This window comes from Phyllostomus discolor, chromosome 4 (assembly GCF_004126475.2).
Source record: "Phyllostomus discolor isolate MPI-MPIP mPhyDis1 chromosome 4, mPhyDis1.pri.v3, whole genome shotgun sequence".
Classification (NCBI taxonomy): Eukaryota; Metazoa; Chordata; class Mammalia; order Chiroptera; family Phyllostomidae; genus Phyllostomus; species Phyllostomus discolor.
In genome coordinates this window covers 101,104,412-101,119,511 of record NC_040906.2, presented here as the reverse complement: position 1 = coordinate 101,119,511, position 15,100 = coordinate 101,104,412, and the positions used below count along the sequence as shown (strand labels likewise).

At 36.9% G+C, this 15,100-nt stretch overlaps 1 protein-coding gene across 3 annotated transcripts in view; it reads right to left on the bottom strand.

Annotated features, from left to right (window-relative positions):
- Nucleotides 1-998: 998 nt before the first annotated feature.
- The window catches only part of THSD7B (thrombospondin type 1 domain containing 7B), a 903,223-nt gene continuing 889,121 nt past the window's right edge, over nucleotides 999-15,100 (bottom strand). For all 3 annotated transcript variants that reach the window (XM_036023677.1, XM_036023678.1, XM_028509548.2), the window contains one exon: nucleotides 999-2,186. In XM_036023677.1, the coding sequence (XP_035879570.1) occupies nucleotides 2,105-2,186 (82 nt within the window). In that variant the 3' untranslated portion in view covers nucleotides 999-2,104. The remainder of the gene's footprint in view (nucleotides 2,187-15,100) is intronic.

Below are 15,100 nucleotides of genomic sequence, written 5' to 3'. Positions count from 1 at the left end.
GGTGGCGTCATCTTTCAGGTGCAGGTCTTAAAATTTGGGTTGCCAGGTATTGGGTTTAGACCCTCTGCTCCTCAAAGTATTACCGGGCATTGTGAATTTCCTTCCAATTATGGACTGCTCTGCTGAGAGTGAGGTTCATGGTGAGATTGTGTCTCAGCCTTTTTTATTTGTTTTGATGTATATTTTTCATTTGCCTGATATGCAAGAGTTGCTCAGCTAGTTTTTGAGTTTCTTTTGTACAGAATTGTCCTATATGTAGCCATATATTTGGTGTGTCTGCAGGGAAAGGTTAATTCAGATTCTCACACTTCACCATCTTGACTGGAACTCCATTTTACATGATCATTTTCCTTAAGAGGAAATAATTTTATTATCTTTATTTTGTGGGTCAGATGACAGAGGGACAGCTATTTTGCAATTGTTGTAGGGTAAGTATCACACAGATGGTAACGGCTTTGGTCTCCACAGTCAGGCTTTTATCTCCAAAGCAGGGTCTCTTGAACTACTATAAACAGTGTTGAAAAGTTAGCTAAAGTAAACTAATAAAAAGACATCTAGAAGTTGTTCCTTCAACCACATTATTGACAGAAATTATCTTTTCATTTACTCTTTTGATTTAACCATTTAAGTGATAAATGGTTAATGGAAGCCATATTATTAATACAAACATCCATATCTCACTCATTGTATCTCATTGCTAACATTTCCATTTTCTGAGGTCTTTCAGGTCATTTACATACCTGCATTTGCCTTATGACAGTTGTTTGTTCTAATACTGACTGAGCTTTAAATATTCCTTAAAAGCAACTCTGTGTAATTGTGGTTGACTTTATTTCACAGTATACAAAATGGTGATGAGAATGTGGGGTAAGAGTCCTTTTTTCTGTCAGTGATTTCAACTCTCAATCTCTAAAACCATGACACAGGGAAACTGTTATTAAAACTGTTTTTGTCAAAGTAAGGGTACTTCAGAAGTGAATAAATATGAAACAGTTATCTTCTCAGTCTCTTGAGTACTTTATTTGTTAGAAATACAAGTCAATACCACAAGATGGCACCTTCTTACTTTCAACATCTACAATTACAAACAAGTATCTTCATAAAATGGTTTCAGGTTTTTAATGTGTTTTAGATATTATTGAAACCTTATAAAAGCAAGACTTGCTATAAACAGGATCGGCGTTTGATGTATATTAAATGAGGTCAGATAATTAAATTCAAAAAAAGAATTTATAAATTTTCAGATAAGAAAATTGAAATTACAAAGGCAGAGTTGGTCATCATTAAACTGAATTACAACTGTGTGATTAATTCTATATCTACGTTGCTAAGTTTTTGTTAAAATGTAGTTTTAATAATTAAATAATCTACCTCATTCTCCAATATAACCACCTACTTCATTTGTACACCCCAACATTCAGTACACATTTCAATTAGAAACCACTAGCTTTCATCTACTCCATCAATTACGCACACTCCTTTTTTTCAATAAATGCAATCCATGAAGTGCCATCATCCCATAGCTACAAAATAAAATACAACATTTAAAGGTTAAAAACTCAGAGAATTTCTGAAATGGCAACCCATTCTCTCTGTGTTCATGAAAATAGTCAATCCAATTTGAAAGTCTTTGAAGTTATGTAAACTCTAGAAAACTCAGTGTTGAAGTATGGAAAGAATAAAGACTTGCACTAATATAGTGCGTAACAGCGCAGTGTCAGACTCGCATTTACAGTGAGTGCCTTGATAGGACTTTCCTCTGGATTGTCATCATGCTGCTGAAGATACAGTTTACTCAAGTCTGTGGGAATTCCATCATGTGTTCTTCCTCCCGTTTCCAAACAGGAAGAGAAGGGTTTTCAGTTCCCTTGGGAAAATAAAAAAAAAATAAACACACCCACAAACAACTTGAACTCAAAATGGCAGACCAAATAATCCTTGACTCCATGTCCAAATGAAGTTGAGGCAATATTACTTTTGCAGTATTTGTATTCTGCCTAATATATCACACTGTGAGATTCCTCAAAAAACTGAGAAGTCTGAGAGCTACAAAAGAGAAAGCAGTTAAGGCAGTTGATGTCTACATTTGGATTTCTTTTTCAGGTTACATATCTAAGTCTCCATCGTAGGCTAAGGTCAGAGGCTTCTGTTGGGGAGGTGTGCTTTGATGTTGTTTTGGCTTCTTGCTGCAAAGGGAAAAAAAGAATTCCTGAGATAAAGTTCACAGAGCTTTGTTTCATCTGCCAAAAACAATTGTGAGGTTTAGAAATTCAAGTGGATAACTGCATTTTTGTTTTTCTTACTTGTATACTTTGGTGTTGTTTTTAGGAGAAGCTATAGTGCTTTCAAAGTCTTAAAAATGGTTTAGTGGAAACAAAGAACATACTAGAGGTCTACTTTCCTTTCTTGTTCATATTTATACTCAGTAATGTGAACACCTGCTGATCACTAATTCCTATGCTACTGCAACCTTCACATCAAAGATGTCTATCATCATAAGCTGATAGAGTAGCTAGACTCTGGTGTCTTACCCTGATCTTGTTTTTATGTAAACAGAACAGAAGTTCTGAGTTTTTAAGTGAACTACTGAACTGGCCTGAAAACTGATATTTATCGGCCAAGTCTCTAGAGTTTGTCAGGAAAATTAAACTGAGTCAGCACTGTGCAAGGCCATTCTCACCTGCTTGGTTTTACCTGAGGGCAACAATTTTGCCAGGTGTGTGGTGGCTCCTATTCCTTCTTGTGGAGAGAGAAGCTGAGATGGAATACCACTGGCAATTCACACAGTGATATCCCAGGTCTGGGGTAAAACCACCTCCCTTACACTCTTTGACTTTTAGTGTGGGTGACTATCAATGTATGTTCATGAATACTTATGGTCTGAACTATGCCTCACACTGCCCTGCCATGCTGATTCCCTTCCTGTCTTTGCTTTGCCCTGCCTCTAGAGCCCATTTCTGTCTCAGGTTATCCTCACTAGGAGGGAGCCCTCTCACTCCCTGTCTCCAAATTTCTACACTATTTATTCTACAGTAATATCTATTGTTAATTAGATGCCCAGTAAATGCCAAGCTCTCTGATGATCATTTTACATAAAATATCTCAATAAATCTCAGAACATATCTGAGATGGAAGAATCAGAATTGTTGCTACTTTACAGAGAAGACACCAAGGGAGAGGCAGAGTCTGGATTCTATGCAAGTCTAACACCTGGACCCATGTGTTTAACCTCTTTAGCACATTCTCTGTCTACACATGCCATTCCTTAGACGCTTGATAGAAACAACTTGTCTGTTTGAATGAATTTTTATACCCTGAGGAAATTTAAATTAAAAACAAACTTTAATGTGTACAGTTCAGTGACATTTAGTACATTCACCAAGCTGTGTAACCATCTCCTCTACCTAGTCCAGAAACATTTTTGTCACCTCAGATGGGACTCTGTGCCCGTGAGCAGTTCCTCCTCCCTCCACCCACCCTGCCGACCCAGCCTGCCCAGATACCGAGTACCAACTTTCTGCCTCTGTGCGTTTGTCTATCATGGATGTTTCACATATTTCACATAGGTGGAATTATACTAGATTTGAATTTTCTATCTGGCTTCTCTCATTTAATGGTTAAAATGGAGAATTTTATGATATATGAACTTTACCACAACTTAAAAAATGCTTAATAAAATTAAAATGGTTGTAGAGAGAATGTCCTACCTAGTTTAAAATTCTCAAGCTCGAATTTAAGGAGAAAAACATTTTATTTTAGGTTTGATGTATAAAGCAAATTATAGAAGCTAAAGAGAGAAATTAAAATGATTAAAAATAAACTCTGAAAAGAGCCACAGATCCCATCATCACCCCCACCTGGCAGCTGGCCTGTGATGGTGCTCAAAGGACATGGGTGGCAGGCAGCCTCCAGCCAGGGATGTTGAAAGGCAGAAACAATTTCCTGCTTCCCAGGTCTTTTCCACTTCTCCAAGGGTCCGAAGGGCATTTGTTATACAGTTAGATGACTAACATTCATCTTAACTACACACAGACACACACACACACACACACACACACACACTCTAGTCATATTGATGGGTCAGGCTTTCATATGAAGAATGGACCCAAATTAAAATAGGTTCCTGAGTACTCTAATCTGAAACAGTTAAAGGTACTAAGAAATCACACAAATAAGAGTTTAAGACAACTTGGAAGTGAAAATTTGTATGTCTACCCTGGTGGTGCTGGTAGCAGTGATATTGAGGGTTCTCTTAAGGTCAAAAGCACCTGGAGGTCCATCTGATATGACAGTAAGGGTCCCCTCTCTCACCTGTACTTTTCCAAGGCTAGGGAAGAGAAAGGTAAGAAATGCTGGGTTGGCCAAAAAGTTTTTTTCATAAAATAAAAGACACATTTTTCATTTTCACCAATAACTTTATTGACTTGGATATTTTGAATATGCTGGCTATCTTCCACATGGTATAACACTGATTGTTCTAAATAAATGTCTTGATTTGGTCACTATCAACTTCAGCTGGTCTACCTGACCATGGAGCATCATCCAAGTGAGAAATCTCCAGCACAAAACTTCAAACCTCTTTTGACACATTCCATTAGTCACAACACCTTCTCCACACACTGTACTATTTTTTTTGCGTTTTTACTGCTTTTGAAGTAACAAACCATAATATGCCAAAAATGTTGCTTATTTTCTTCCATCTTCAATATTAAAATGGCTACACAAAAATGCACCAATTTTGATATTTTTAAAAAATGTACACTGATAAGACAGCTGTCACAATGAAGTCTAACAAAATTGTTTTGAATAAAGTTAAAGACAACTTAGTGCTACTAGAGCCATCTTACAGAAAAACCAAAATGGTCTTATTGGCCAAATCAATATAAGTGCTTTCAAAGAGTTTTTGGCAATCCACTCTCAGTTGGCATTTGCTAAATGTAATTAGGCAAAGTGAAATGGGATTGCTGGGAGGTGGAGAGAAGGGATAGAGATGGCTGGATCGTTAGAAAGAGAGAATATTTCCTTGGAGACAGCTAATAAGGTCTAGAAACTGTGATTTGGGTCTGGAAAATTATACTCAAAACATTACAGATATTTTTATAGAAGTTTTCACATATGGAATTATAAACTGTGTCTACCTCTAAAAAAAGAAAGAAAGAGGGCTCCCAAATATAAGCCTTGGATTTTTGTGGGCTATGGGTGTATTGGGGATCATTGTGATGAAGATTGTTGGGAACTGCCCTGCCTGGTTTCAGGAGCTGTAACCCCCCATGGCTAAGGCTGAATGAGAAGCCACAAGGGGACAAAGTTTATCTCCCTGGCAGGAATGCTTCTTTTCATAACTGGTCCCCAATGCTTGATCAGTTAGCCAATGATGGGTAAGATTCTCCAAGGGGGAATGATCTAAGACAGGCATGATCACATGGAGGCCCCAAGGAAGGACTTGGGGAGCTATGGAGAAAGGAGGTGATGGACCCTCAGCCCTCGGCTTTGACAAAGCCTGAGTCCTCATTCTGTCTGCCAGAAGTCTCCTAATCTCTTGGTTGCCTTACTTCCCCCACTTGACTTAAGCCTGAAACAATGACAGAAGGCGGTGCAGCCCTGTGCTGGAAAGGGCAGGTTTCCGCTGGTGATCAGGCCTGAGAAAGAGTACATATAGTCCTGTGAAACCTGCTTTGCTAAAATGCTCTCAATTAAATGATAAGGGTCTGAGCAGGAAATGAGTTTGTTCCTCAAAGTTTTATGGCACTTTAGCTAACAGACCCTGACTCAGAATAGGCCCTCAGAATTCTTTGTATGTCATTTATTGTTTGATCCTTACTGCCTGACAATGATTAATGAACTTTACCTGTATTCCTGGGCAAATTAAAAGCCAATAAAAACTCTGTGAAGGAAGGATCGGGGCGCTCTCCTCTTGAGAGAGTGGCCAGGCTGCTCTGAGGTACCCTCCCCTTGAGAGGGTAGCCATGCTGTCCCTTTTCCTACACACAGGACTCGGTAGTCCATGTGAATGTCTCATATCTCATCCATGACTCTGAGGACACTGTGGGCCCGTGTCTGCATCAGAAGATCTCATTTTATGATGATTTTTTTTTCATATTGTGTAACCTCTCAACTGACAGATACTAAAATCATAATTAGGAATGCATGAGATTTGAGATTATAGAGTTTAATGGTTCTCAAATGTTGGCTAACATTGAATAAGGTGGTACTCTGTGGGGTAGCTGTGGCTTTACAAAGCTTCTGCTCTGGTAAAAAGCATGCTGAGAGGGGAAGCTGAGTGACAGGGCCACCCTCTGCAAAGCCAGTAAGCAGGAGGCCTTTCATTTTTTTTTTCAATTACAATTGACATGCAATATTTTATCAGTTTCAGGCATACAACATAGTGATTAGATGTCTATGTAACTTACAAATCAATCACCCCAATAACTCTAGTACCCATCTGAAACCATGCATGTTTATTACAATATTATTGATTATATTCCCTGTGCTGTATTGTACATCCCTATGACTATTTTTGTAACTGCCAATTTGTACTTCCTAATCCCTTTACCTTTATCACCCACCACCCAACCCCTCTCCCATCTGGCAACCTTCAATTTATTCTGTGTATCTGTGACTTTTTTGTTTTATTTATTTTATTGTTCAATTACAGTTGTCATTTTTTCCCCCATACTCTCCCCTGCCCTACCCACCCCCCACCTCCCACATTCAATCCCACCCCTTTGTCTTTGTTCATGGGTTCCTTATACATGTTCTTTAACTTGACCCTTCCCCTTCTTTCCTCATTGCCCCCCCACCCCCGTCACTATTGGTTTTCTCTGCTTTATTTGTATGTTTATTTTTCTTTTTAGATACCACTTATAAGTGAAATATGATATTTTTCTTTCTGTGCCTGACATATTTTACTTACCATATTACCCTCTAGGACCATCCATATTGCTGCAAATGGCAAGATTTTATTCTTTTTTTATGGCCAAATAATATTACATTACATATGTGAACCATATCATCTTTATCCATATCTTGGCTATTGTAAATAATGCTGCAATGAATATAAAGGTGTATACATCTTTTTGAATCAGTGTTTTAAATTTCTTCAAATAAATACCCAGAAGTACAACTGCTGGATATGAGAAATCTATTTTTAATTTTTTGAGGAGACTTTATGTTGTTTCCATAGTGGCTGAACAAATTTCCATAGTACCCTTTTTCCAGATTCTTGCCAAAACTTGTTTACTGATTTAGTGGTGATAGCTATTCTAACAGGTGTAAAGACATATGTTATTTTGGTTTTAATTTGCATTCCCCTGGTGATTGGTGATGTTGAGTACCATTTCATATGTCTTTTGGAAGTCTATATGTCCTCTTTGGAGAAATGTTTGATCAGGTCCTCTGCACATCTTTTTATCTAATTATTTTTTTTTGCATGTGAAGTTGTATGAGATCGTTACACATTTTATATGTTAACCACCTTATCTGATGTATTGTTGGTGAATATCTTCCTCCATTCAGTAGGTTGTCTTTTTGATTTGTTGATAGTTTCTTTCACTGTGCAAAAACTTTTTGTTAGGTGTAGTACTATTTGTTTATTTTTTCTTTGTGTCCCTGGCCTGTGGAGACATATCTGAGATAATATTACTAAAGGTTAGGTCAAAGAGTTTACTGCTTGTATTTCTTTCCAAAAGTTTTATGGTTTTGGGTCTTACATTTAAGTCTTTAATTCACTTTGAGTTTATTCTTGTATATGTGTAAGAAATTGGTAGTTTCATTTTTTTGCATGTATCTGTCCAGTTTTCCCAACACCATTCATTGAAAAGAATGTCTTACTCTTTTGTATATTCTTGTCTCCTTTGTCATAGACTGATTGACCATACAGGTGTGGTTTAATTTGGGGGCTCTCTATTCTTTTCCATTAGTCTGTGTATCTGTGTGATCTATGTCAGTACCATGTTTTGATTATTATGCTTTGGGGTAGATTTTGATATCAGGAAGAACGATATCTTCAACTTTGTTCTTTTGCAATTGTTTTGGCTATTTGATTTTTTGTGGTTCCACAGAAGTTTTAGGATAATTTCTGCTAGTTTTGAGAAAAGTACCATTGGTATTTTGTTAGGGATTGTACTTAATCTGTAGATTGTTTTGGGAAATATAGACATTTTAATGATGTTAATTCTTCTTATCCATGAGAATTCATATGTGCTCCCATTTAATTGTACCTTCTTGAATTTCTTTCTCTAATATATATAGTTCTGCAAGTACACATCTTTTACTTCTTTGATTAAATTTATTCCTAGATATATTATTCTTTTGGATGCCGTTGTGAATGAGATTATTTTCTCAGTTTTCCTTCTGATAGTTCATATTTGGTATATAAAAATGCAACCTATTTCTGAATATTAATTTTGTATCATGAAATTTTACTGAATTGATTTTTTCATTCTAATAGTTTTCAGTGGAATTTTGAGGGTTCTCTCTATATATTGTCTTGTCATCTGCAAATAATTACAGTTTTACTTTTTCATTTCCAATTTATATGCCTTTTATTTCTTTTTCTTGTCTCTTTGTGGTGACTAGGTTCCCAATACTATGTTGATTAAGAATGCTGTGAGTCGGCATCATTGTCTTCTTCCTGATCTTAGAGAAAAAACTTGCATGTTTTCTGTTGCATATAATGTTAGCTATGGTTTTGGCATACATGGTCTTTATTACATTGAGTTTTTTCTTCTATCCTCAATGTCCTGAGAGTTTTTATCATAAATGGATGATGGATTTTATCAAAATTTTTTTCTGGAATCTATTGATATAATCATATTATTTTTATCCTTCATTTTGTTTATGCAGTGTATCATGTTAGTTGATTTGTGGATATCGAACCAAACTTGCATCCCAGGAATAATCCCAGTTGATCATGGTGTGTGATCTTCTCTTTTTATGGCTGAATTTGGTTTGCTAATATTTTAATGAGGAAGTTTGCATTTATTTACCAAAGACAAATGCTTATAATTTTCCTTTTTTTTTGGTGATATCTTTGTCTGGTTTAGGATTCAGGGTAATGCTGAACTCATAAAATAATCTTGGAAGCCTTCCTTCCATTTGAACTTTTTGGAATAGTTTAAGAAATTTAGGTGTTAATTCTTCAAATGTTTGGTATAATGCACCTGTGGAGCTATCTTGTTCAAGACTTTGTTGGTAGTTTCTTTTTTAATTGATTCAATTTTATTAGCAGTTGTCAGTTGTTCAGATTTTCTATTTCTTCCTGATTCAGCCTTGAAATATTGTATATTCTTAGTAATGTATGTGTTTTTTCCAGGTTGTCCAGTCTGTTGGCTTATTATTCACATTATTTTCTTACAGTCATTTGTATTTCTTGTTACCTCTACTCTTTCATTTATGATGTTATTTACTTGATTCTTTTTTTCTTAATGAGTTTATTAATTAAAAATTTTTTTTCAACTGTTCTTGGTTTCATTTATCTTTTAAATTGTTTTTTTAGACTCTGTTTTGTTTATTTCTGCTCTGATCTTTATTATTTCCTTCAACTATCAACTTTGGTTTTGTTTGTTCTTTTTCCTTTTTTTTTGTAGTTCCTTTAGGTGTTCATTTAGATTGTATATTTGAGATTTTTCTTGTTTTTCTGAATTTCCACCACTTAGAATCACTTTGGCTATGTCCTATAGATTTTGGGTCCTTGTGTTTTCATTTTCATTTGTCATGAAGCATCTTTTGATCTCATGTTAACTCATTCACTGTTTAGTAGTATCTTATCTAGCCTCCGCATGTTGTTGTGTTTCTTAGTTTGTCTTTGCATTGATTTTCAGTTTGATATCACTGCTATCAAAAACGTTTAAATTTATTGTGACTTGTTTTGTGGCTGAACATGTGGTCTATTCTAGAAAATGTTCTATATGTACTTCAAAAGCATGTGCATTCTGCTGCTTTGTGGTGGAATGTCCTAAGATATCAATTAAGACTCTCTGGTCCAATGTTTCATGTAAAGCCACTGTTTTCTTGTTTATTTTCTGTCAGAATGGTCAATACATTGCTATCAATGAAGTGTTAAAATCCACTACTATTACTTTATTACTGTTGATCTCTTTATCTATGTCAGTATTTGCTTTATATATTTAGGTGCTCCTAAATTGGGTGCATAGATGTTTACAAGAATTACATCTTCTTGTTGGATTGATCCTTTATTATTATAAAGTGTCCTTTCATCACTGAAAGGAGCTGTTGACATGTCAGTGAGTGGGATTAACCCTCATGCTGACTAGTTTTGAGGACTGGCCATGACTACAGTAAACATGCTGTTGATATGAGGTGACCCCATGGAGATGGATTTACTTTAGCAGAGTTCTAGTGCTTGCCAAGTCCATACTTGGATGTTTCATTTGTGGAACTGGTTTCATGGTACTCTGGGTATAATTTGAAGCTGGACATTGGGCATGTTGGTTCTGTGCTCTCTTAATAGGGGCTCTGGTGCAAGCCAAGATCAGCCATGGCATGAGTCCAGCCTGGGGCCATGTGGTAGGAGCTAAAAAGTGACTGTGGTTGGTTGCCACCTTTGCAGGATTTGGAGGTCCCTGGAAGATGCTATACTGTGAAGCTAAGCAGGCTGCCACTACTGCTAGAATTGGGTCTGCTTCACAAGAGGTACACTGCATGCCAAGGCCAGCTTTAGTTTGTCTGGCATTTGTGGATTTTTGGGAGATTTTAGGAAAATCAATAGCATAAGCTGAGAGCCTGCTTGTATGAAAAAGCCTCTGCAAGAGGTTCAGACCAGCCTCGATGTGGCTTCTTTATATTTTTAGTTATAAGACTTCTGTTCAGCTAATCTCCAGATGATTCTCATTGATGGTGGTTCTATAATTTAGTTTTGATTTTGATGTGATCGTGGGTGGTGGGAGCACAGCATTTACCTACTCTGCCATTGAGTAGGGGCTTGTGTTTAGAGGCTTCTGCTTTTTTCTTTCTCACTTACTGATATTCATTATTCCCTTAAAAATAAATTTTATCTTTACACATATTTCTCCTCAATTTTGGTATCAGAAAAGATATGATCACACTAAATCAGGACCCACAAATGCTGGGAACATAGGCCCCCACCAGTCATTCTCTAATACATCATGCAACTCAGGCTATGAGAGATCATTGAGGGACACATTATAAAGTGACCTCTTCCACAATCATTTGCATCTTAGCAAAGTATAAACCCATTCAGCCAGAAAAGTGAGTTCATTATGAACTGACAGGCAAGCTGCTAGCTCTTAGCAATGTTGGATTCAAGCCACAGGGACTCATCACCAGGCCAGTGGAGATTAAATACTTTGATGAAAGCCAGAAACTGTCTTTTGTTTAGGCAGTTATTCCTGAGGGCTGACCCTCTGGAAGTAGGGGCACCACTCTCAAACTTCAGCAGAATAAGAGCCCATTTATTGAGTTGTGCTGAGCAAGGTAGAATGGATGTCATTATCTGGAGTAACTTCCAGGCATTATGTCTAGATTAACTACAAGCTCACCTAGTGGTTATCCCCATTAATTGCCTCATGGATCTTTATTGCCAGAAAAGCTGTAACATCAGCAATATTTCAAAAACTTCCAACAGTAATGGCAGAGGTACAGAATAGTATTTGAATGAAGTTTTTAAGAAAACTATTTTTCTATATTTTATCAAAAGCATTTCCAAATTTTATTATAAATTATTTTCATCTAAAGTGGATACCCGAGACTTGGCATATTATAGCAGTTGTCTTGTCTTAAGCCTTTTATTTGGGGGAGAAAATGTAAAATCTCCCAAACTATCCTCCTGTAACTCTTTTGCAAGCTACTTAATAGAAGTATATGCTGTGATAATATCTATTTGGATTCTTTTGGAAGCTCATAGGCAGCTCAAAGTTATATACTATGTGTTTTGATATCAGTTAGACCTCTTCCTAGGTCTGTAGCTTAATTTACATGAAAAACTAAAGAGCCTCTAAAAAACATGGACACAGTAGACACTGTATTCCGTCTAAAGGAGTTTGGAAATTACAAAAATGGAAATAAATGATGGAGACTGGAAGACCAATGGAAAGAGCACATGCTCTGGGGTTAGGAAAACCTGGAGTAGATGTTACCAGGCTGATGACGTTAGGTGTATTATTTAACTTTTCTGTGGATCACTTACTCTCTATTTAAAGTAAGAATGATAAAAGCAACATATCATTAGCTTGTCATGAGGACTGAATAAAGCAATCCATGTAAAGTATTTTGCTTCACATATAAATATTTGACATTTTCCCTGACCTTTGTCTCTAAAAATAATGAGTAGTACATTATATGTTTTACTTATATACTCATGTTTTTATTTGTTCATTACACATTTATCAGATATATCAGTAAAATGTAGCCATTTACCTCTTGCCCTCCCTCCCATAAAGTTCTTGGGGTTTGATAGAGGAGGAGGATATACTTATACAAATAGCTACAATACCAGAATGGAGTAAATGACACAGGGGAGGAGGCATGGACAAGTTATTCTAGATTGTGTGATAAGGAAGTGTTGGCATTTGAGTTTTACTGGGAAGAAATGGTTGAATGCCAGTAGCTAGTGATGAAAAATTCATTCTAGATGAACAGGATATAAGGAGCAAACCACGGAAGCAGAAGCCTCATTGTAAAATTAGAAGGTCCATCCTAAGTGCTCTAAATAAGGTTACTTCTCTCCCCAAAATTATCCTGCACAAAGACATTTTAGCCTTATATTCAACCCCTATAAATCTTTGTATTGTGAAGAGCTACCTTTATAATGCATAAAGTTGTTTTTTTAATGGATAGAAACAAATATGATAGGCTTGAAAAACTGAATTTATAGGATGGGAGACTACAGTAATGATTAAGTGACAGATATGAAAGATAGATGCAAACTTTGAATAAAACTATTATGAAAATAGGTTATTTTTTAATAAAAATGAAATCATATATAGTAGAGGACTATTGATGGGAAGGTATAACTAAGCAAATTGGTTAAATATTAGAGGATAAAATGGACTATTGAATATGTTATCAAAATAAGATGAAGTTTCTCAATAAAGTAATATTTTGTTTTTAAATTTTTTTCAATGATAAAATGAGGACTTAAATATATCTGGGACAATACAACCCACCAGACTTTTCCAGGCATAGGCTAATGGTGGAAGCTGGAGTTGAAAGAGTTGTTTGGGCTTAGACTGTGGAAGACTTTAGTTGACTAGCTGGGCAGGCAAAACACAACTTTCATTTTGCTGTCAATGGGGAGTCTTGGTTGGTGTCTGGGTAGGGAGGGGCGAGTCACCTCATTAAGGTTAAGGAAAACTAATCTGGCTGCAGACTGGAGAAGGAAGCATTTGTTATGAGTCCAAATATGGAGACATTGTGTTACTTCCCAAAGAGGGATTGATCAATAAACCAGGCACTGAGGCCGAACAAAAATAGATATGAGAAGTAATGTACAAAAATATTTATGTAACTTGGTCACTGAAAAGTGAGGAAAATTCTATTGATTTTTAATATTAAACACCTCTAGAAAATTATTTGTTATCAGAATTTGGTGTTGTACCTGATTAATCCCCAGAGCTTATAGTCAGGGAGGCAGGGCCTCAGTAAACACTTGTAATCAAAGGAATGATTAAGATTAACATGGTTTCAAGTTGGAGGGAATGGAGAAACATAAAAAGGCAGAGTTTATAAACATTACTGATACTAAATGTTAATTTTAGATTTCTTATATATTCAAGGAATGTGGGAGCCATAAGAGCCTGGAATTAGGGATGTGGCTATTAACAAATAGAATATATTCAAGTTTTTAAAGACTGTTGGGAACTGCCCTGCCTGGTATCAGAAGCTGTAATCCCCACCAAGGCTGAGGGAGTGGCCTTGGACCCTAAGCCAGCAAGGAGACAAAAGTTTATCTCCCTTGCAGAAGCGCTGCTTCTGCTGCTTCATTTATAACTGAACCCCAATGCTTGGTTGGTTAGCCAATGACAGGTAAGATTCCCCAAGGGGGGAATGACCTATGACAGGCATGATCACGTGGGAGGCCCCCAAGAAAGGACTTTGGGGGCTACAGCAGAAGGGGGTGATGGACCCTCGCTCCTCAGCTGTGTCTTAGCCTGAGTCCTCCTCGTCTGGGAGAAAATCTCCTTATCTCTTGGTTTCCTTAGTTCCCTTGCTCCACCTAAGCCTGAAACAATGACAGGGTGGTGCAGCTCTGTGCTGAAAAGAGTGGGTTCCCCGGGTGATCAGGCCTAAGAAAGAATATATAAAATCCTGTGAAACCTGCTTTGTTTAGAATGCTCTCAGTTTAATCATAAGGGTCCAGGGAAGAAGTTTGTTTCTCAAAGTTTTACAGCTCTTTGACCCTGACTCAAAATAGGCCCTCAGACTTCCTTGTTACCTATTGTTTGATCCTTACTTCCTAGCAATGAGTAAGGAGCTTTTACCTGAATTCTTATTCATTGAAACCAATAAAAAGCCTCTCTGGAGGGGAATGAGGTGCTCTCCCCACCAGAGAGAGAGTGGTCATGGCACCCAGGAGAGAGGGTGGCCAAGGAGAGAGGGTGGCCAAGGTGCTCCCCATGTGAGGAGTGGCCCTTCTGTTCCTATTCCCCCACAGGACCTGGTTGTCTCTGTGTATATTTTTAGCATGTTTCGATGAACATCCGCAGCTGAGATGGATACTGCTGGCCAGTATCCTCCACAAAAGACCAATAGGTTTTCTGATTATCCTAATGTATTAGACCATTGTTTGAAGAGCAGTTTCTCATCTGTCAAACTTCATGTCCTTTGTTGCAATTTAAAACTCTCCTCTTTTCCTAATCTTTTCTGGTGGTGGATGCTTCTTATCCCTCTGAACTTCACATAAGGCTTTCAACCTCCTAGCTTTTTCAGTAAAGCAGAATCTAGGCAATTCAGATATTAAAAATGGTTAAATCATTTGATTAAAGCATGAATGACTAACTTAAGGTGTTACTTTTTACTACAACCCTGCTGAAGGTAAAATAAGGTGAATGGTAAGCCAGTTTCTAGAGATTCAATTTCAATCACTGTAGGTGGTAGAAAACACATTGAAGTCATCTTGTTT